At 39.7% G+C, this 23,596-nt stretch overlaps 1 protein-coding gene across 1 annotated transcript in view; it reads right to left on the reverse strand.

Annotated features, from left to right (window-relative positions):
• Positions 1–23,596, reverse strand: part of opcml (opioid binding protein/cell adhesion molecule-like) — a 77,155-nt gene that overhangs the window by 15,913 nt on the left and 37,646 nt on the right. The window contains exon 3 of the mRNA XM_076274488.1: positions 13,067–13,192. Coding sequence (XP_076130603.1) covers positions 13,067–13,192 — 126 coding nt within the window. The remainder of the gene's footprint in view (positions 1–13,066; positions 13,193–23,596) is intronic.

The raw sequence follows: 23,596 nt of genomic DNA on the forward strand, positions 1-23,596 counted from the left end.
GTGTGTGTGTGTGGTGTGTGTGTGTGGCTGCTGCAGCCGCCATACTTTTCATGGCTACCAATGGCTGAAGCTGCCACTTCATGTACAGATGTCTGATTTACTAGCTCTCAATATTTCCAAGCAATGCATGGCTTACACTATATATTTCTACAAAATGCAATACAATGTAATAATAATAAACAAAAAACACAATTTTACTTTCACAAATTATGTAGCCTATTTGTTTTGTTATATGTAGGCTACTAAACAATTTCAAGTAATAATCTCCCTGCTGCTGTGTAAGAATAGGCCTAGATGAACACTAAGGTCTATGTGTGTGTGTGTGTGTGTGTGTGTGTGTGTGCATGTGTGTGTGCATATACAATATGTTCTGAGACATTTTATTTTACATTTTGTTATGCAACATTAAGGCGAAATCATTATTTTTTTCAACAATCTACACTCAGACTAGGCATAAGGAGACATCGATATCGTAACACCCCCAATTATCACCACTTTTGTTCAGAAATTCTAAAACAACGATGTTTTTTAACACTTCAAAATAACATTTACTAAATTAACTTTACATTTTTCAGTAACCACAGATGTGTAGATTTGAACAAAATCTGGTTTGGTTATTAACGGGAGCATTTACTGCCTGAAACATCCGATTTTGTTTACCACGCTCGGAGTTATAGTGCTGGCCTGATGGGTCGCCTATTTACACCGTTTCAACGGCACATGAACGGTTAGACCGAGAATTCTCGTCATGAAATTAAAATTCCACTGGAGCTCCAAGCGGTTGTGTGCACGCAGCCTTACAACACTGTTTACAGCTCTTAGAGTCACGGTAAAATAACATTTTTGGTACTGATAGCAATAATTTTACGGTTAAAATTATTAATAATTTAATTGTCATGTGGCCCTTCTTGGTTTAAAACAAAGACACCCTCCCCTCCCCCAATCAAATGCTAATGTAGTGGTTCAGGTACACAGGACAAAGGAGGTTACCTTGATATACTGTATCCATGTGTCATGAAATGTAAATGTATTCATGTTCGGTATCATTGTGATAGTCTCAGTACAAGGCGCCATTTTCTTCTTTGTTTAAAGCATTTAAAAGTAACTAAACTGCAGTGTTTGTTAGATTTTGATTTAGACTTGGACTTAGACTAAGATGTAGAACGGAAGAGAGGAGAAGTTGGCTACAGGCCGACCTAGGCCTTCCAGGCCTGGGCTAGGCCTACATAGACCATAGACCATTTTTTGTACCCTCTCTGCTTGTAACAGAATAAACTTGATTCCTGAGTTTTTCCTGAAGTTTGCCAGTCTAAGATTAATATTAAGTAATTATTCACCACAATTACTTTCAGTACATAGCTAATTTAAATACACCTATGGTGTGGGTGGTTGCGTTTCTTTAGGAGTCCGCTGTCTTGGTTTGTATAGAAATGGATATTAAGTGACACATACACGCAAGACGGTGGAAATACGGGACCGACGGTAATAGGGGGAGTTCCGATATAGAGGCTTGGCAAACACAAATTACATTTTTGGGTGGGAACCATACAGTGTGGCTTGGACACACATGAATATTCAAAGACAGGCGCTGCCTAATTGGCCGGTGAATGCACTATTTCCTGTATGTATGATGTACCCCTGAATGCTATGGTGCCTGGGAAGTCACAACGGAAGAAAAAACACTTGACATAATACATAAATGGATTTGCAAGAATGTGATTTCAGACCACATTCGTAGGTGGTTTGAAACAGATTTGGAAGAAATCGGATTTCACATGATTTGAGCTGTTCAGACATATGATCCGATTTGAATTGGATATGCTTATGAATCAGATTTACTGACAGTTTGTACAAAGCCATAGCTTTGTATAGCCATAGCATAGACATGATTTGGAAAGACACACTCCTGACTATAGGAGCAAAAACCAAACCATGAGGTGAAAGGAACTGCCTGCAGAGCTCAGAGACAGGATTGTGTCAGAAATGTTCTAATGAGTACTGTGGCTTGAATGGATCAGACAGGACTCTATTTATTCATGGGGTTCATCAGGTCCCTTGCCACAGTTGTATAAAATCAAGCACCATGCAGTCTGCATTCATAAACTAAGTGCTTGATTTTATAGACCTCTGGCAAGGGGCCTGGTGAAGCCCATGAATAGATAGAGTCATGTCTGATCCATTCAAGCCACCGTGCACATTACCAAACATTTACCTGTTACCTGGCCCAACTGAGCAATAGAAATAATGTCTGGGGCAGAAAAGATAGCTTAAATGAAAGTTCTACTAGGAAGACTCGTAGTGTAGCCTTTTACTCCTCTCATGCATTCATGGAGCCAATCTTAGCTTTGCCTTCATTTTTGGGAAAGCCCCACAATCTGGTCATTCACTCATTCAATCAGTGCTAGCCTATAGAGATTCAGTGGACATTTTAAATCTGTTCCATCTAACACTTCTTCTGCTTCTCAGCACGCCGACTTTAACGTTCCCTCCACCACCCCTCCAGCCACCATTGCCAGCAGTCCACGTCCATCAGACGCGGCTCGCCTACTGCATCATCTCCCTTCAGCCACCGCCACCAGTTGGTCCCCGTCTCGTCGTGGGGGGTAGGCTCCCCGTCCCTGCCTTCATCCATCGGCAGGAGACGAGATCCGCTCATCGCTGGACGGATCTGAGACGGGGCCTACGCCAAAGACTGTTAACTATTCAGGACTCTTTATCATGGTTGTATCCAAGCTATTCCTTTCATATTAAACGGTTAACTGATTCTATTCTGTCTACTGAGTCTTTCTGGTAGAACAGACATTACTCATCACCATCCCAACAGTGAAGTATGGTGTTCACAGCATCATGCTCTGGCAGGGTGTTTTAATGGCATGGACTGGGTGACTCAGGGTGGGGGTTAATCTCAGACGGGATTTAAGGTTGACCTTTCAACAGAACAATGCCCTAAGCACAAAACCAAGACAATGCAGGGGTGGATTTGGAACAACTCAGTGGATGTCCTTTAGTGGCCTGACCACAGGCCTGACTTCACCCCAATTAAATAATTTTGGAGAGAGTTAAAAATGGCTGTCCACTGAGAGAGGATCTGCAGAGAACAATGGGACAGAATATCTTAATCCAGGTGTGAAAATCTTGTCACATTCAAGAGGACTTGAGGATGTAATCGCTACCAAAGGTGCTTTAACTAAGTAATAAGTAAAGGGTCTGAATATATAATGGATATTTCAGTTTTTTCCTTTCTAAAGAATTTACAAAACAGGATCTAGATTTTTTTGGTGTCGACTGACACCATTTAAGCATAAGACTGAAGATATTTGGTTACTTCCTAAATGCACTTTATGTTATGTTATGTTATGTTATGTTATGTTATGTTATGTTATGTTATGTTATGTTATGTTATGTTATGTTAGAAAAGAGAGTAGACAAGTTTAAAAAGAGTAGCCTAGGGCCTACATTTCTCTCATCAGCAGAAGAACAGTAAATCTGCCCAATCAAAATCACAACTTTTACTGTGTGGGTTCTCAAAAAAGAGGGGCCATCCTAAACAATGCAACAACACCTGAGGTGCATTCAAATTGGGCAAATATTGGCGAACGTTTGTGGCGAGCAAGTTTTCTCTGAACAGTTAAATTTGAAAAATTTGGTGTTAGCATTCCATTGTAACGGTAATTGCATTGTTACCTTCGTCAAGCTCACGTTCAGCTCCACTGAATGTTCGCGGAGAACTACTGTACCTCCTCAGACTGTTTGTAAGAGTTTGCAAACGTTCACCAAAAAAAAGGGAAACAGTAACTTGTTTGCAAACGTTCGCCCATGTTTGCGAATTTGCGCACCTCTGATGTCACTGATTATAAAGTCAGAGTGGAAGGGCAAATGACAGTGATTCTACATTAGCCTACTACACACCTAAACCAGAAGCCTTTTTAAAAGCATGCCACTCAAGTAGGAACTAGGCATCATTGAACAGTCAGTCAATTCCACATCTATATCTTGGCCAATACAGCTAAATCTATCAATGTCATGGATACTCCTTTTTACGGCTGACAAGCATGTTATGGGAGCAACATCAGGCATCTGTAGTAAACTGTGGATGTAACACCCATGGAGTTTAAGGCCCTCTGATTGGTGTCAATGCCAACAGAGCAACGGTACGGCTTAGCTGAATTTTCTGTGTCTAGTATCCTCGAACCATCTAGCATTCCACTAACCTAGCAAGGTAACACTTTATTTTAATGTGTCGCTGTTACAGTGTACCTACCTAATTAGGTACAGTGGTACAACCTGTGTAACAACATGTACTATCAGGTACTATCATTGTACTTGCATTATGTATTTGTGGGTACCTACATATAGTTGTTACATTGTAATACTGAGTGCTTTTACAAAACTTTGCCAATTTGCCTAAATTTTCCTCAGTGGCAAAGAGCTGACCTGAGACCTGCTGGATGGGGTAAATCTGGTCATGATAGATTTGATATACAAACCATAGCTCCAGTTAAGGCCTCATTGTCTTCAGTGTACATGTAACAGCTGTGCTGCTACAACCTTGTTACTCTTTGATACAGTGGAATAAACCTATGAAGTATACCAGTTAATTCCTTACATGTACATATGACGTGTATGTTATGTCTTCGATGTCTTGGAACAGGTCTACTAATTCACTACATAGTGCATATATCAACTGTGTTGGTACACACTTATTGCTCTTTGATACAGTGGCATAAACCCATTAAAATGAAGTGTACCAGTTAAATACTTACAATTACATATTACATGTATGTTGTGTCATTGGTGTCTTGGAACATGTCTGCCATTACCCTACATACTGTAGTACATGTATCAACTGTGTTGGTACACATTTATTACTCTTTTGATACAGTGGAATAAACCCATTAAAATAAAGTGTACCAGTTAAGTACTTACATGTACATATTATATACATCCTGTCAATGATGTCATGCATCCTGTAATTGATGTGTTGAAACGTGTCTGCTGTTACACCACACAGTACATGTGAATTAGTAGACCTGTTCCAAGACATCGAAGACACAACATACATGTCATATGTACATGTAAGTAATAACTGGTACACTTAAATAGGTTTATTCCACTGTATCAAAGGTTGTAGCAGCACAGCTGTTACATGTACACTGAAGACAATGAGGCCTTGACTGGAGCTAAGAATGGTTTGTATATCAAATCTATCATGACCAGATTTACCCCATCCAGCAGGTCTCAGGTCAGCTCTTTGCCGCTGATGAAAATGTAGGCAAATTTGCAAAGTTTTGTAAAAGCACTCAGTATTACAATGTAACAACTATATGTAGGTACCCACAAATACATAATGCAAGTACAATGATAGTACCTGATAGTACATGTTGTTACACAGGTTGTACCACTGTACCTAATTAGGTAGGTACACTGTAACAGCGACACATTAAAATAAAGTGTTACCATCAGGTCTTCTCACCACAAAGTATAACCCTTGTGTAGGTTAAATTGAAATCTGTGAAATAAATGTTGAAATGATAGCTTTCATGGGTTGATATCACAGTTATCTGTGATGTTTTGAAATGGTCTATAGAACAACTTCTGCTCAGAGTGAATATTCAAATTACAAACACCAAAAACAACTTGTATTACAATAGAGAAAGCTGAAAGTGTTTTATATCACAATGGTGTGTGATGTTTTCAAAATGGCTCCACTCCAATTCAATAGTACTATACTTCCTGTATCTCCTCTCAGGATTCCCCTCCCACCATACACCATTATCTTTCATGTGCTAATCATTCTACTGAAAACACACTGCCTTGTTTCATCCCACATCCATCTTTTTTTCCCTCCACATTTCCACGTTCCAAATCTTCAAGCTTCCTCACCCCTGAATGAAGAATACACTCTGATAGAAAACTTCTCTCCTTGTATAGTATTTGAATTTACATTGTTCCCAACCAATTAAGAGTTCATTCAACCTCTTCCCTGTTCAACAGACCTTTTGAATTTTAAGGACCTGCTTTCTTATCAGCCTTATTAGCAGCTTGGCATTGCTGGATCAGGGAGCAAATCGTATTCAATAATACTTTTTAAATCTGGTTTTGTGGTTGAATCTATTATCACATCGGTTCCTCCATACGATGGATCTCATGGTTTTGAATTCAATACTTATTTAAAGTCAACACTGTATCATAAGACACGTATGTATACTAGACTCTAGTAACTAGAGAGTGTACATGAATCGCTTTGATTGCATTTTGAAGGCTATCACAGCTCCAGTGACAACACAAAAAACTCTGTGACAGTGGAAGATATTTGAGGTCTGCAAGAGTTAACTGCTCATTCTGTACTTTCCTATTACAGCAGCGAGCACAGCAGAGTCAGATGAGAGGGACACATCCACTTCTGGGCCATATGCTGCACATAAACACAGACAAAAACCCAGCTGCCGCTTTAGCAGCTGCTCACTGGAGGACTGGGCAAAATAAAGTTGTTGTTTTTTTTTTTATATGTCTTTGTGAAACAGAAAGTAGTGCACGTGTAACATAGCACACACTCTGCATTCAGTACTGCCCAGAGGGGCCAATTTTCCGAAATGAAAAGGCAATTGCAAACACATATGGATCTTTTGATTTTTGTGAAATGTTAAATTTCAGCGGCATTGTGGCCCAGTGAGAGGCATAAATAAATCAATAAATCAGACCATGATAGGCAAGTCCATGTACTGTATAACTCTATCAATAGCACTTGAGAGTGAGACTCAGACTCCCTGTCACCCTCCACCCCCCTTGCCACCCAAACAAAAAGAAAAAAAAAAACACAGACTGCAAAGTTCTAATTAATAAATCTCACCCCAATCACGTGCTGAGGTGGTAGGAGGTTCATAATAACACAAATTATTAGACTTTACATATAAATGAACAATAACTGCATCAATAAAATGTAATATACAACAGGGAAAATTAGATAAGAGATGAAAATCTACGACATTCATTAAGATTAGTTTAAAATAGATATAGAGATATTAAACTAATTTAATTAAAACAATGAACAATATGCTCTATGATTGAAGTAGAAAACAATGGAAGCAGTACAACTTGTGGCTTTTCCAAAACTGCTCATCTCCTGCCCACAAATGTATCAGACATGTACAGTAATACCTCTCTCTTCTCCTCACATCTGCAATGTGCATGGACATGTAGTTGTGTGGATGTTGAGTGTAGAGCTATGTGTACTATATTATGAGCTGTCTGATCATTTGCTTTTTGTGTGTGTGTGGGGTGGTGTCTGTCTGCTCTGTTGGTGCCTTGAACTCTGAGACACTATTTCATTTGCTTGCACAGAAAGCGCAAGACATATATAGGCTATAAAAGAATCCTGAATGACCCATCAGTCCCATGATGAAAGTGTAGACAGTGAACTGGACATGATTGTGAGTGTGTGTGTGTGTGTGTGTGTGTGTGTGTGTGTGTGTGTGTGTGTCTGTGTGTGTGTGTGTGTGTGTGTGTGTGTGTGTGTGTGTGTGTGTGTGTGTGTGTGTGTGTGTGTCTCTGTGTGTGTGTGTGTGTGTGTGTGTGTGTGTGTGTGTGTGTGTGTGTGTGTGTGTTTGTATGTGTGTGTGTGTGTGTGTGTGTATGTATGCATGTATGGCCACACCACACCAAGAGAAAACCTTTATTCCCTATACACGCTGAGGGTTTTGGGGGAGAAAAAAGCAGTAACATTTATTGTTATCATCATTTGCCACGTGGCCTTGCCCTTCATAGCCAATTATGTTTCTACATTTCCCCTTCTGGGAACTGGGCACATTCTCCCCAAGTGAGCTGAAAATCATTCTGGTGACAGAGGGGGCTAACGCAGGGCATTGTTCACACTGACAGGCACATCACAGCAAAAGGCACGCCTTACACTCTGGCCGGAATAATGGCGAAATTGCCACTCATCAAGAGACCTGCCACCGCTCGGCAACATACGTCAACCATGCAATAGCTCTGTCACTCAAAGGAGTGGTCACAATCCTATCGGAGCGCCAACTTCTGTGACCACCAGAACCATAGCAAGAATAGCAATAACATGAATGTTCAAACGTGATAATGGTGAAAATATTTTGAATGGTGATGGGGTTTTTATTTTAAACAGAATAACTTTGCTATCACAAGCATTTATAGCACTCCAGTTGTCAGTGCTAAAAGCTGTTGGCTTCTAGCATACAACTGGCATTGTGATTGTAATGAGGCGAGCCGTCTGACATTTTTTGAATGTGAAATGGTGTAAGTGATAGGGCCGGAGAGACAGATGCAGTTGTCATGGTGGGTGTGTTATCCTATTAATAACAATGATGTAATACAACGTTCCGGAAAATCACATCCGCTTTATATCTAAAAACCAATTTACTTATAAAATTGGCCATCCTGCCACTGATAGCAAGAATATTGTCCGGTTGTTACCCTGATTTTCACTTATTATAATAAGTACAATCTGATGCATTCATATTCAGTTTTTAAACGACAAAAATACACATATTTTATATCTATTGTTGTATGGAGAGACTAGTTGAGAAATGTCACTTCAGGAAACATTTGAGTTCTTATGTGAAATGTCTTCACTGGCACAAAACATCTTTTTTTTTTTCATTAGAGCTTGCAAGAAATGTCAAGTAAGATAACGCTCACTCCCAGTGTAGCCAGTGACATTAACTGACACCGTCTATACAGACCTGCATATTGGTTTTCTGAGAAATGATTTCATCACTCAATATTGCCTGCTTTTGTTGCTCGTGTATGACCATCTGTGATGCAAATTATCAGCTAAATGACTTGTCCTGGAAACACCCAATGGAAGCTGACGAGAAGAGGGAAACATTTCTAAAAATTGATTTTGTTTGAATTGTTGAAATGACTTGTACCAGTGGTAGGTTAGCATTGTTATTGTTGAACAACATATTTTTTTCAGCTCAAACCATCTTCAAGGTCATCAAATGTAGTACAATATTCCACCTAAAGTATCTTTCCTATTACATCTTGGATCCTGTTATAAAACCATACTCTATACTCGTAAAATATCATTGTATCTGCTTTAAATTAGAACAAGTTGGCGTTTGCAGCTACTTCAGTGAGTGCACTTCACATGCCTTGCTTCTATCATAAAGCCACCGTTCATGGATAATGTTCCTATAAAGAACTCCATCAATCATAATAATCAGAGGGACAACAGATGAAAACTAGCTATTGTGCTAATTCTGGCATATGACATTGTGTATTTTATACTGATGTCCATAAATATGCATGCACTGTCCTTACAAAATAAACAAATATATAAAGTAAAAGAAAAAAATACATATCTTACACAACTAAAAAAACAACTATATGGAGGGCTGTATCACAGTTTCAAATGAGTGGAGCAGAGAGCGACAGCGCAGAAGACAGACAACTGTTACACAATGATCAACACCCCTCCGCTGAAAGGGGATAATCCTGGAAATGACCAAGTAAGACACCCACCCAGAGTCTACCGGTGTGGGAGTGTTCAGTGCACCCCGAATACGGTAAACAATGGTGCATCCTCAGCCAAACAGGGATGCACACACACACACACACACACACATGATACACACACAGCAACCTGGTGGCCAGGCTCAAGTAGACGTGCATCCACCACAGCTCCTGGCATCCCTCAGGGGTGGGGAGTGACGGTGAGGCGGTTGAGGTGTAAAGAAGGGAGCAGTGGCGGTGGACACGCTCCTGCTGCAGCATGGGAGGAGGTGGGGTGGCGGTGTCTGCAGCATGGGGATACTGAGAGGAGAACACTGAAGGAGGAGGAGGAGGAGAAGGAGGAGGAGGAGGAGGAGGAGGAGGGAGCCGGGCGGTGCGGAGCAGCGGGAGAGCGGAGATAAGAGGAGACAGCCGCAGAGCAGTGAACACAGGCCAGCAGCGGAGGAGGCCAAATGAGAGAGAAAGAGAGACAGAGAGAGAGAGAGGGAGAGAGAGAGGGAGAGAGAGAGAGAGAGAGAGAGGGAGAGAGAGAGAGAGAGAGAGAGAGGGAGAGAGAGACAGAGAGAGACAGAGAGAGAGGGAGAGGGAGACAGAGAGAGAGATGGCTGAGCAGAAGGTGAATGGATCAGGAACGCGAGAAGTAGACAGACAAATATGGGATAAATGTACACAGTGTTTGGCCGAGAGGATGCAGGAGGACATCTCTAGTACAGGGAGATGCCAGAAACATCAAACATCTGTGCCCAGACATGTACATTGTGACCTGCACAGACTGAACAACGCCTTAAGTAATAGCTGGAGACAGGATGAGTAAAATCATCCATTGCTTATACTCCATGTGCTCGCTTCATTTTGTAAAAATACTAAAAACTGCTTTCTCAAAGAAGGGACATGTATTCAATGGATTCAAGTGTACTGTATTCTCTCTCTCTCTCTCTCTCTCTCTCCTGTATGTGTGTGTGTGTGTGTGTGTGTGTGTGTGTGTGTGTGTGTGTGTGTGTGTGTGTTTTAAAACTTCAAGCAAGACCATGAAACCATAATGAATTGAAGAAGTACACAAAATAAATGTTTGGTCAGATTGATGTAAAATACGACACAGTTTTTCCCCAACAGCAAAATTCAGTATGTGTTCATTTTGAAAAAAAAAAGTATGAAGACAACCACTGTAATCAAATCATTGTTCTTTTGTCCTTAATTGATTGAATTAAGTATTTATCCAGTTTGATAATGTGATCAATAGGAGAGAGCCTCTGGGGAAAAGAGAGCTATCAGTAGCACCTTCAGACTAGCATGCTATTAGCGCGACGGCCTGGCTGTTTAAGATGGGCTCCCTCATTGGTGGTGCCCGTTCAGCCTCTGAGTTAGTCATGGTCTACAGCATGACAGCATGGTGATATTGATTGCAGTCTTACTGACTCAAAGTATAAACAAGAATGGCTTAGAGGCTTGCAGGGCAGCTGAGTGGAGAATAGAGGAACAATAGATTAAGTTTTTGATTCTTCTCTGCCCACACAGATGAAGCTCCGCAGATGAGGACTGGCTGACAGCCTGAATGCTTGCAGCATAGCATACAGACTAAGTCCTTATAGAGAAGCCGGCCCTTATGGAAGTCATCTTGGTTACACCTCCAAGCTAGCTATTCCTGTCATGAGAGACAGATTCATATCTAAGTGCATGGGGGAGAACTCTGGTGATGGTCAAACTAGACATCCCATAAATAAATAAATCACAAGTACAGCCTGACAAACACTACATAACTTAACTTAACTACGTTAATAACTAACTCAACTGTGCCCCCCAAATGCCTTGGTAATGGTAACTGAAGTAAAATGTCAATTAGGCCTTCATCAACAAGGCATTGGCCTGTTTTGAGACAGATTGGGACTTCCAATCATAGAACTGCCACGGTTTGTTTTTCCAGCTCCCTCATTCATTTTTCACTCAGTGGTTCATCTCTTACTCCAACTGTGTCTCTCCAATGCGGAGACTGCGAGTGAGCCTGTCCAGAGAGACTGTCCCTCTGGAAACACAAGCCTGATTATTGAAGTGGAGGAGATGCCTTGGCCAGGTGCTGATTCAGCGGAGTCCAGGCACCGAAGGCGAGCTCAGAGGAGGAGGGAGGCATCTGAGACATCTGTCCAGTGTCCTCTGCACCACCCCCATCACACACAGACCACAAGTGAAAATGCCCAAGGAGAGACTTGGCAGGGGGGGAGCCTGAAAGCAACAGAGGCAGCTGACTGAGGGACGATGCAGGACGACAGACAGACCGGCCGTCTAGCAGCGGCTCAGATTCCCCTGAGGGAGATGCTGCCATCATTGCCCCTCCGACCAGACATCATCTGCTGGTCAAAAAAGACAAAGTGGGTGGCCATGCTGTCACATTCAGGAGGCACAGATGTGGCAGTATTAGAACTGTGGGCCTGTCATCCTGAAGTGATACCATGCGGGAGCCTGGGCACTGCTGTCAGCAGGGGTTAGCTGTGGAGGTTTCCATGCAAAAGCATGTAGCAGCACTGTGGTGAGGGCAGTTCAAAAGATGGGGTACCTGCAGAGGTGAACCATCACAGCCCTTGAGGCTCTCTTCTCTAAAATATTCTCAAAATTAATAATTAAAAAGGCATGATCAGTTGTCATTTTATTTGATCAATTCATAATGGGGCTATCCAATTACCAAGTGTGCATACAGTAAATGCCTCTTTGGTAAACTTGCTTCATTACGGTGAATATTTTTTCTAGTGCTGCTTCTGTTCTGCCCTTGAGCAAGGCACCTAACCCCTCACTGCTCCCCGAGCGCTGTTGTAGCAGGCAGCTCACTGCTCCGGGTTAGTGTGTGTTCACTGTGTGCTGTGTGCTGTGTTTCACTAATTCACGGATTGGGATAAATGCAGAGACCAAATTTCCTTCACGGGATCAAAAGAGTATTCTTCTGTTAAAGTTCAGCAAGTCAAAAGTCTAAACATTTTACAAATTGAAAGGGTATAGACATTTTGTGATCATGAACCATTATCTCATTTCTGCTTTTTCCCTTGTGAGTAAATATAATATAATCTATGTTAGACATTATTGCAAAGCCAATTTTCTGGAATATCCATTCCAGATATTAAGTCGATGCACATAATAGTATGTATTCATAATGGTGGACTTTGCATCTTTATTTATATGTCTCAATCCACAATGCAAATAACCTTTTGTGAGATGTGAAGGCGGATAAGTGAAAGATTGAGGTCAAGGTCAGATGGCAAACGGGTACTGAATTATAGGCTATTGACTCACCATTCATTTTATTCTCATGAATACCAATGCACAATCAACACATCCTAAAGTTTATTGTTTACTATTGCTTTTTCCCCCTCATTTCCATTGCTTATTTTATTAGGCTATTGATTGAATTGACATTGTTGTTTATTATTGCTATTCTCCTTATTGTAGTTTGACCAACATTATAATCTGTTCCCTGTAAAAAGTTAAATATTATATTGTTTTTGTATTTGTATGTCACTTTGGACATACAAGGCGTCTGCCAAATCCCATAACCATAACCATAACCATAACCATAACCATAAAGGAGCCTTACCGCTTGAAGAGCGATGTTTCCATATGATGCTGGGGTCTGGCCGCCCAATGGCTAAACACATCAGGGAGACGTTGCTTCCTTCATTTACCGTGATGTCTGTTGATATGTTCACAACTCTTGCTGGAACTACAAAAAAACATACATATAAGTCATGTAAACATTAGTGATGCTTCTCATAAAGACACAAATGAGTAATGTGTTTACATAAAAATATTACACTATATGATTATTCATTACATAGAGGCGAAACAGGACCAAAGATGTGTCCTATCCACAGTGTATCAGCACATCCACCATGGAGGATACAGAACTCTAAGAAATGAAAGGTTTCACTGTTGATTGGGTGAAAAGTTCATAGTGCTTCAGAACTACATTACTGAAGATGTCATCATCCACATTGAGGTCACTGTGGGGGGTCATTCACACTCACACATTTTTGGAAAATAAGAAGGCTGACAACCTCTGGAATACAACAACAGGACATCACTGGGGCCGATATAAGCACTTACAGACTCAGCACTGCTTGATATAACTGACTACCACTTTATTAAAGTCTGTGTCATTAAACATGCATTTTCAATGGTGGATCTCAGAAAATACAAGCTCTCACATTCATAACTCTGAGTAATTGAAAATATTCATCAATGTTACTATTTATGGCCCATGCCAATCCTACAGTACATCCAAAATCCAATCTTAATTACCAATAAATAAATGAATTAAATGAGTGAGAAATGAACAGAACTCATTCCCCAGAGCATTAACGATTGTTCTATCTCAAGGTTGAAGAGGAAAAAACAGTACTTAGCCTGCTGTATAAGGTGGAACTGGTCTCCTACTCATTTATGAGCTTAATGCATGAAAATCTATAGAGTGGTTCATCAATGACAGTGATCATTTGGAAAGCAGGTGCCTTAATGACCGTGAAGGTGTTTTCCAGAAAGGCACTCTCCATTAGTAGTCTCTTTCTTCTGTGGAGAAAACGGTTCGAGGCAAATCTAAAATACTGTCACATCATTACACTTGAGGAAACCAAAGTGGATAATCCAGTCCACTGTTTATGGTGGTCTGTAATTGAATTGCTGTACCCCAACTGACATATCACAGGAGGCAGTGGCACAACATTATACTGGACTGGCAGTAAAAGACAGAGCCGACATTCTAAACTGAGGACAGCGACGTAGGGAGTCACTGGGCACAGTGACTAAGCAAATCTTCTGACACAGTAAATCTTTCAAGTCTGCAGACAGTCTGTGATTATGATCTAGGGATAAATGGCAGATTTTTAAGTGTTGACAGCCTATTGCTCAAGAAAAGCATGCAAAACTATTCAGATACACAACATATTATACATAAATAATGAATGTCAATAATTGCACCCTTTACACTTACACTTTAAAAGAGATCTATTCACAAGTGTATATTTTGCCATTGCAAATCCAAAATACATCAAATTGGCATTTTCTATTAAAAATTGTGAGCATTTGCACAATACTATTACTTTCGTCTGGGATAGCAGATAATCTCTTTAAAGACATCAGCATTTACAGAGACTTCAGTCACTGATATGTATCAAATTTGCATGCAACTTCACTTGGGTCGGTTGGTCTCCACAGGTCATGGATTTGAGAACAGTATTTTTTTATAAGCTAATGCAATGCTGTATTTCTAATATAAGCATAAATTAAACATGCTCTCTCATCTCTTACCCACAATGCCAGTTTTGTCAAGCCATCTACACTCTACAGTAAACACAAGCTTACGCGATGCACACATTACCCATTACAAGGGTACAGCTGAAACAACAAATACTGCACTTTGTTAGACTCATTTCCCATCCACAAACAGTTATTTCAGATGAACAAACATCTTTGGTATTAATCTTCAGTATAATTTGATAAGATTTGTATCCTCTCTTTAATGATTAATAGTTTCAAAAAGTGTTTTGTGGGAAATTTCCAGAAATTAGACAACACTTTAGCTGTTTGTCGACTCGGGTTGTTGGTGTCTTACTGGCCACACAAAGAAATGTAGACATTTCAAGGATGATGAACCTCCCTTAGGGAGTCTGGAGTAATAACAGTTTTTCCTTATCATGTCAGCTCCTCTTTATTTTCCTTTTATGTAATCCATCAAGAATATCCTGTTTATCCTGTTTTAGTTCTATAAATGATGGTAAGACTCTGTCTAAGACAGACTTGTTGCTCTCATGCTCGCTAGGATCCTTGTGTGATTGTAACCTGTCTCTGGCACAAGAAAAATGTGCATGCATATCGGGGTCAGAAAGCTTTCCATCCCATTATATTGTGTGTGTGTGTGAATTGACTGAAACATCAAGGAAACGTCAAAAAAAATGTCTACTTCATATAGACTGGGCTTGTCAACTAGATAGCCATACTGTATATGGCGGGTCAATGAATCTCTGGCCACTTGCTAACGTTGTCTACTCATTCTGTTATCAGCTCAGGATCAGGTAGATGATCGCCATTAGTTAAGACTAATTTATTAAGGTACGATTTGCGATCCTTGGGTGACAATGACAGTGCATACCTTCACAGCTCAACATGCCGGTCTATTAGCTACACCATTTTTCTGACCCCATGCTGCGCGCTCACCCAACCTAAGCTCTGGATGTTTACAAACATTGAAGGGATCTATTCTTAATTTTTACCACATTTTCCATATGCAAACATTTATGTTACTCATGGTGTCAGTGCTGATGATGACATTAACATATCCTTAATATATAGCGTAACTCATCTTTGCAACAGTGACGTTGTTACAGCACACTATCAGAAAACTATGGAATCAAAAAAGTAATCCCTACTAAAAAAAAAAAACACCCAGTGATTTGCCAGTCACCTCTCACACGGGGCCAAACAACAGCAACAACAGCAGACTTGTGCTAAGTGCACTGGCCATAAATAAGTCATTTGGCACAGTCTCCTCTCCCTCTCAGCACCTGAGGAGAACTCGGAGGCTCTCTCATCTCATTGTTACCCTCACGGCATCACGTCCCCCTCGTACTCAGACCCCCTGTTGCTGAGTAAGTGCAGGCGACAGGGGTGTTGTGTTAAAGAACTCCACTTCATCCACGCTTAAATCTATTACATCAAATGCACTGGAGCTGCTGTTTTGGGATAAGTACACCATCTATCTCTGATTCAAGTAGCTTTGGGAAAAAAAAACTTAAACTGAGTGGCTTGAGTTATACTTGTAAAAAACTGTATACACATTTATTCATTAATTCATTTATTCATTCATTCAAGCATGCAAATATTAACATGCAACAGATATTGTATCTTGACACACAAAACTGCATTACTGTAGATCCAGACTGGCTTCAAGTGGTATTGCTGAGGATGCAGGCTATGCTAGTGATTAATTTACAAGTCAAAAGTTCCTCAAGCCAAACTGACCTATGGTGCATGCTTGTACAAGAGACCAAAACCACAAAGACCAGACATTTGGCTCTGAGTAATCACAATGTTCACTGAACCATCCGAGTTTCAAATAGTATGCCCAGATTTGGCTTCAGAGGCCACAGCGTCTCCATTTTGGCGCCTGAGGGGGGAAATATGTGGAGTTCTACAAACTAAATCGTAAACAACTTTTATTGTTTTCTAAAGAAACTTTTTGCTGCTTGTATTGTATTAAACAAGTTATTAATATTTTCTCAATATAATTCATTTAATTAGTCGCCTATAATTAAATAATGACAGTTAATGAATTCATTCAGCAGCGTTTTCCCATATATTTACTGGTGGTGAACCATAGATTAGTCACATTCAGTATATTCCAAAACCTTACCTTGATCCTTGTCTAACATAACACTTTGAATTTGTATGACAACCATTTAATCCTGTACATTCTGAAAGTCAATATGGCCTTCTCCGAACCCAGAGGTATTTTAACCTATTATAGTCTCCAATATAACCCTGGAGGAAGGTACTTAAAAATACCGCAATAACCTTCATTTGACTTTAATACTCATTGAGCCTGCATGAAGAATGCCTTTTCAGCAAAAGAAAACCAGGGAAGAAAAAAAGTCAACGTCTCAAGTTGCACAGGGCCCCTTATGCACGCCCTCTCTCTCAATTTTACACTGATCAATACCACAGATCAATGTTTCGGAAGATGATGAGAGCTTAGGACACCAGCTGGCGTCAGTCACAACCAAAATAGATGTATCAGTGATACATTACATGAAGACAGTAATTGGTCATAAGGTACTGGGTGCATTTTCAAAGGCTAGTTCTCTGAATCATAAATAGCAAGAATGAGATTTTTTTTTAATCAAGATACCAGGAAATCACATCATTTTCTTGAAGCCCACAGTCTTATGTTTCTTTGACTCTGGCTCTTGAAGTTGCACAATAACTCATTCATGCATTTGTCTCCAGCAGGGTTGATTACTGCACGGTTGATTACTGACTTTTCACAGGCCTTCCTAAAAAGACTATCAAACAGCTTCAGGTGATACAAAATGCAGCAGCTATAGGGTTCTCACATACAACTAAAAGAACTGACCACATTACTCCAATTCTTAAGTCCCTGCCAGTAAGTCACAGAATTGACTTTAAAGCACTACTGCTTGTTTATAAATCAGTAAATAGAGCAGGACCTAAATACCTTTTAGACATGCTTCAGCAGTACACACCCTCCAGACCTCCCAGGTTTTAGAAGAAGAACCTGTTAGTAAAACCTGCTGTTAGAACTAAACATGGTGAATCTCAGCTCAGCTCTGGGACCAACTTTCGGATGACATCAAAAAGGCCCCAACTGTAGCCAGTTTTAAATCTGTTCCAATCCAGTGTTCAACATGTACTTAGTTGTTTAAGCGCTTATGTGTTATGGTTTGTATAATATTGTTTTTTTTTTTCATTAGTGTGTTGATTAATTTGACATTATTGTTTATTATTGATATTCTCCTTAATGTAGTCTTACCATGTCTATATGTTTATATTATTGATTGAATGGACATTTTTTTTTATTATTGCTTTTCCCCTCATTTTCATTGCTTATTTTATTAGGCTATTGATATCACATCTGAGTCAATGGGCTACTCCAGTGCCAAAAAGACAGAACATGGTCAAGCAAATAATTTTTGTTTCATAAAAATGTATTTGTTTTATGATACCTTTGCAGATGATTTCTCATATTTTGCTACTGGGAATGTCCAACCGTTCTAGGTTACACAAATACGGGTCAGCTGAATGTAGGCTAGTTTACCTCCCAGTGTTAAAATCAGTGATTATGAATACTTCACAACTTGTATAGTAAAGTGGCATTCGATGTAGACTTCATAAGATAAAATATTGAAATATTTACATAGGCTGGAGAGAAAAACGGCAATGCTGCTTTGCGATTGTTGGACTTTTATTTTGACAAGTTGTCATCGTTCTGTCTTCCACATTCATAAAAATGTTGGTATGAATGTTGAGTCATGTCTCATGAAACAGTCATGAATGCTTTATGTGCAGTTTATGACAGCTGCTATGAATGTGTTATGAACTCACCCATCAAGTAAAGTGTTACCGATTGAATTGATATTGTTGTTTATTATTACTATTCTCCTTATTATATTTGACCAACATTCTAATCTGTTCCCTGTTCAATTTTAAATATTACGTTGTTTGATATTTGTGTGTCGCTTTGGACAAAGGTGTCTGCCAAATTCATAACCATAACCATAAATCTAGACTTAAGACCAAACTGTTCTCAGATGCTTTCTGCTAACTGCACTGAGTTACAAATTCTGAAGCTGCCTTGAAAATGAATCTACCTTGTGTCTTTTATTTTGTCTTTTTAATTATTCTTTATTTTTAAATGATTTTGCCTTGTGTGTTTTTTTTAATTATTATTATTATTATTATTATTATTATTATTGCCATCATGATAACTGAACCATACAAATTATACTTGGTGGTTATTTATCGCCCTCCAGGACAACTTGGGAACTTTGTGAACGAGTTGGACATTCTACTGTCTGCTATTCCAATGGATGCATGCCCATTATTAATCCTTGGCGATTTTAATATTCATTTGGATAACTCGTCTTCAATTGACTTCCTGTCCTTACTCTCCTCATTTAATATCACACGTGTCCACAGTCCTCCTACTCACAAGGCTGGTAAAGATCTTGATTTAATTCTGGTACGTAACTGTAATACAGACAACGTTTTGGTTAATCCATTACATGTATCGGATCATCACTTTATCAGATTCTCTGTGCGTCTCCTGGATAACCCAGCAGCTCCTACTCCGATAATTTCGTTCCGGCGTAATCTCAGAAGCCTCTCAAGCGACCATTTTGCAACATTAGTAACATCTGCTTTACCTACTCCTAGCTCATTCTTGGCACTTGAGGTTAATGACGCTACAGAGACTCTATGCTCTACACTGGCATCTTGTCTGAATGCAGCATGTCCTCTTTCCTCAAGGCCTACTCGTTCTAAACCTCGCCATCCATGGCTGACGAACAGTATAGTCTCAGTACGAAAGGAACTTAGAGCTGCTGAGAGGAAATGGCGTAAATCCAGAAATGGAAATGATCTTAGTAACTACCAGTCTTTGCTGTCATCCTTTTCATCCACTGTTACACTTGCAAAAAAGGCATTCTATCAAAGCAAGACTGAGAGCGTCACTGACAGTAGAAAACTTTTTTTCTACTTTCAAATCTCTTCTCAATCTTCCACCACCACCATCAACTACTTCACTGTCAGCAAATGACTGCAACATTTTTCACTGAAAAAGTTGCTAAAATAAGTGCTCAGTTTGATGCTCCTATAAGGAGGGCTTTGCCTTGTGTTAGTATGACCGCATCATTTGACTCTTTCTCTCCTCTTGATGAGGAAGCAGTCTCTCAATTGCTTCAGCGATGTCGTCCAACAACATGCCCATTAGATCCTGTCCCGTCCACTCTTCTACAGTCTATCTCACCCGCTGTTCTACCAGCAGTCACACATGTATTTAATGCTTCACTCAGTTCTGGAATAGTTTCTTATTCTTTTAAACAGGCTAGGGTTACACCTCTGCTAAAGAAAAGTACACTTAATCCAACTGAGGTGAAGAACTACAGACCTGTCTCCCTTCTTCCTTTCTTGTCAAAGGTTTTGGAGAAAGTGGTCTTCAAGCAAGTTTGTGACTTTCTTCATCAGAATAATCTACTAGACCCTATGCAGTCTGGTTTCAAGAGTGGTCATTCTACTGAAACTGCTCTTCTGTCTGTGACTGAAGCATTGAGAGTAGCTCAAGTCCTCTGCTCAGTCATCAGTATTAATTCTACTAGATTTATCTGCAGCCTTTGATACTGTTAACCATGACATTCTCCTATCTACACTATCTGAACTGGGAATTTCTGGAAAAGCTCTTGACTGGTTTGAATCTTACCTTAAAGGGCGTTCTTTCAACGTGTCTTGGCAGGGACAGGTATCTAAGTCTCATGACCTCACCTCAGGTGTGCCTCAGGGATCAGTATTAGGACCCTTGCTTTTCTCTATTTACACCACTTCCTTAGGTGATACCATTCGCTCCCATGGATTTGACTATCACTGTTATGCAGACGACACTCAACTTTACCTGTCTTTCCCACCTGATGACTCTAGTGTTTCCCACCGGATTTCTGCATGCCTTAAGGATATTTCAGCCTGGATGAAAGATCGGCACCTTCAGCTTAATCTCTCAAAAACAGAGTTTTTGGTGTTTCCAGCTAAAACAGCTATTCCCCAACAGATTAACATCCAGCTTGACTCAACTTCACTGACCCCAACTAGATCGGCACGAAACTTGGGCGTTGTAATTGATGACCGACTTAATTTTTCTGAGCATATAGCTTCTATTGCAAAATCATGTCGGTTTATGCTTTACAACATTAGGAAGATCAGACCTTATCTGACACAAGATTCCACACAACTTCTTGTTCAGACCATGGTCATCTCTAAGCTGGACTATTGTAATTCGCTATTAGCTGGCTTACCCGCTTGTGTAACAAGATCATTACAGGTGATTCAAAATGCTGGAGCACGCCTGGTCTTCAATCAGCCAAAGAGGACACATGTAACTCCTCTCCTAGTTACTCTCCATTGGCTCCCTATAGTAGCCAGAATTAAATTTAAATCTCTCACTTTGGCCTATAGGACACTAACTAGATCTGCTCCTAGTTATTTTAATTCAATAATCAAGCCTTACATCCCCAACCGCCCACTGCGGTCTTCTGGTGAGCGTATGTTGTGTCGACCAGTCATGAAAACTGGGTCTAATTCCAGACTCTTTTCTTCAGTGGTTCCATGTTGGTGGAATGAACTGCCCAGTGCTCTCCGTTCCTGTGGTAGTTTTGGGTCGTTTAAGAGGGGTCTAAAGACATTCCTATTCAACATACTGTATACTTAGTTGTTTAAGCGCTTATGTGTTATGGTTTATATAATGTTGTTTTATTTTAATTGGGCTGTTAATTAATTTGACATTATTGTTTATTATTGATATTCTCCTTAATGTAGTCTTAGCATGTCATTGTTTTTATATTATTGATTGAATTGACATTATTGTTTTATTATTGCCTTTCCCCTTTTTTACATTGCTTTTTTATTAGGCTATTGATTGAATTGATATTATTGTGTAATACAACTATTCTCCTTACTATATTTGACCTACATTTTTATCTGTTCCCTGTTCAATTTTAAATATTATTATGTTGTTTTGTATTTATGTGTCGCTTTGGACAAAGGCGTCTGCTAAATCCATAACCATAACCATAACCATCCATAACCATTATTATTATTATTATTATTATTTATGTTTTTATGTGTTATTATTGTTTGCTTTTGTTTATGTAAAGCATATTGAATGTGTAATAAATATATAAATAAACTTGACTTGACTTGACTTGACTTAATGGCCAAACACAGCATGACATCCATGCTGAGAGAAAGAGGGGGAGGACTGAAGACAAGGCTACAGCTGCTGGGCACGCTAAGAGCAGATTTCAAGATCTTCACATGGTGCTGCTGTGGCCTAGGAAAATAATTCAATTCAATAAATACATCACACAGCAGAAACGCTATATTGGCAACTGTGAATATTCCGTGAGAACAACTGCCATATATAAGAAGAGCCAAATGTTTAAGTGTCATGACTTTGACATGTAAGGGATAATGTATAGAACGCCGGTCATTATTGGGAAAATAAGTCCCGACAGGGCGAACCGGACTTGTTCCGCCCTGAAGGGACTTATTTTCCCAATAATGACCGGCGTTCTATACATTATCCCGCTTATTGCACGGCTACTTGACAAAACGAAATAATAATCTCCCCACGATATGACTTTAACCTACATAGCCTAGCCTATTTGTTACCGTTCATCGTGGCATTTGCTGAGAAACAAATAGTTCGCAACAACACACGCTGAACTTGAATCAAACATTCTTTAGAACACAGCTGATCAACCGTCTGCTTTCACTTGAATGAAGTTCCAGTCCTTGAGTAGTGATATGAAAGATGTATCAGAAGCACAAAACCCGTTGCCATTGACAGCAGTAATTATATGTTTGCAGTGGTAATTACATGAAAATATTTTACCGTAGAACTTTGGGAAATCCCATTCAAGCCAATGGAGCGTTCTACTTGCCTTGTGAAGAGTCGTGTAATAAACAGCAATACATTATGTAAATGTAAACAGAGAATACGCAATTATCACAAGATTTCCCTTTGATGAAATGATAATTACAGTAAAATGCTGATAGATAATGTACTTTGTATTATGTCAAGGTAGGATATTTTTTCATTTGTCTGTGATTGAAACTCTAAAAAATGATGGTATATAATGAAATAAGGTAAAGTGCAATTAGGTACAAAGGTCATTGAATTGGCTTGTCTAGGTAAAAGGTGGATAATGGCCCTTAAGTGGTCCTTGAGGTGTGGGTGTTTGTGTGTGTGTGTGTGTGTGTGTGTGTGTGTGTGTGTGTGTGTGTGTGTGTGTGTGTGTGTGTGTGTGTGTGTGTGTGTGTGTGTGTGTGTGTGTGTGTGACTAAGTCAGTTGCACTTAAGGCCTTCAGAAAGGTCACTGCCGGTGCCACTGAGGTGACCTATTGCTAATTGGTTTGCCTCTGCAGACATGTGATCTGAACCTTTGGCCGATCAGCAGCTTTCTCTGATCAGACACTGACAACAAAAACCAAAGGGAGGAGACAGGTACTTACTTGATAACTTCAAAGGTAACAACGCTAATGTTTCAGTTACATATTAGCTTTGAACATTTACACATTCGTTTTGAGCATTTAGTCAACATTTTTCTAAGGAATAGCACTTTCCCTAACAGCATTGGGTTAGAGGCCAATTAGAACTGAGTCATAGCCTCAGAAATTAATCTACTTGCATATAGTGGAATGCATTGAACAGACAGATACATACACTACTTACTTAGTGCTTATTCAATGCTCACTCCTGCAAAATATATACATATATGTACAGTATAGCATATGGCCATTCATACTAGATTTTGACATTGTAACTTTGTATTGTCCCAGATAATGT

This window comes from Alosa pseudoharengus, unplaced genomic scaffold (assembly GCF_046254945.1).
Source record: "Alosa pseudoharengus isolate Yale_2024_CS ecotype anadromous, Long Island Sound unplaced genomic scaffold, YU_APseudo_1.1 YU_APseudo_1.1_scf_8, whole genome shotgun sequence".
In the NCBI taxonomy this organism is placed as follows: Eukaryota; Metazoa; Chordata; class Actinopteri; order Clupeiformes; family Clupeidae; genus Alosa; species Alosa pseudoharengus.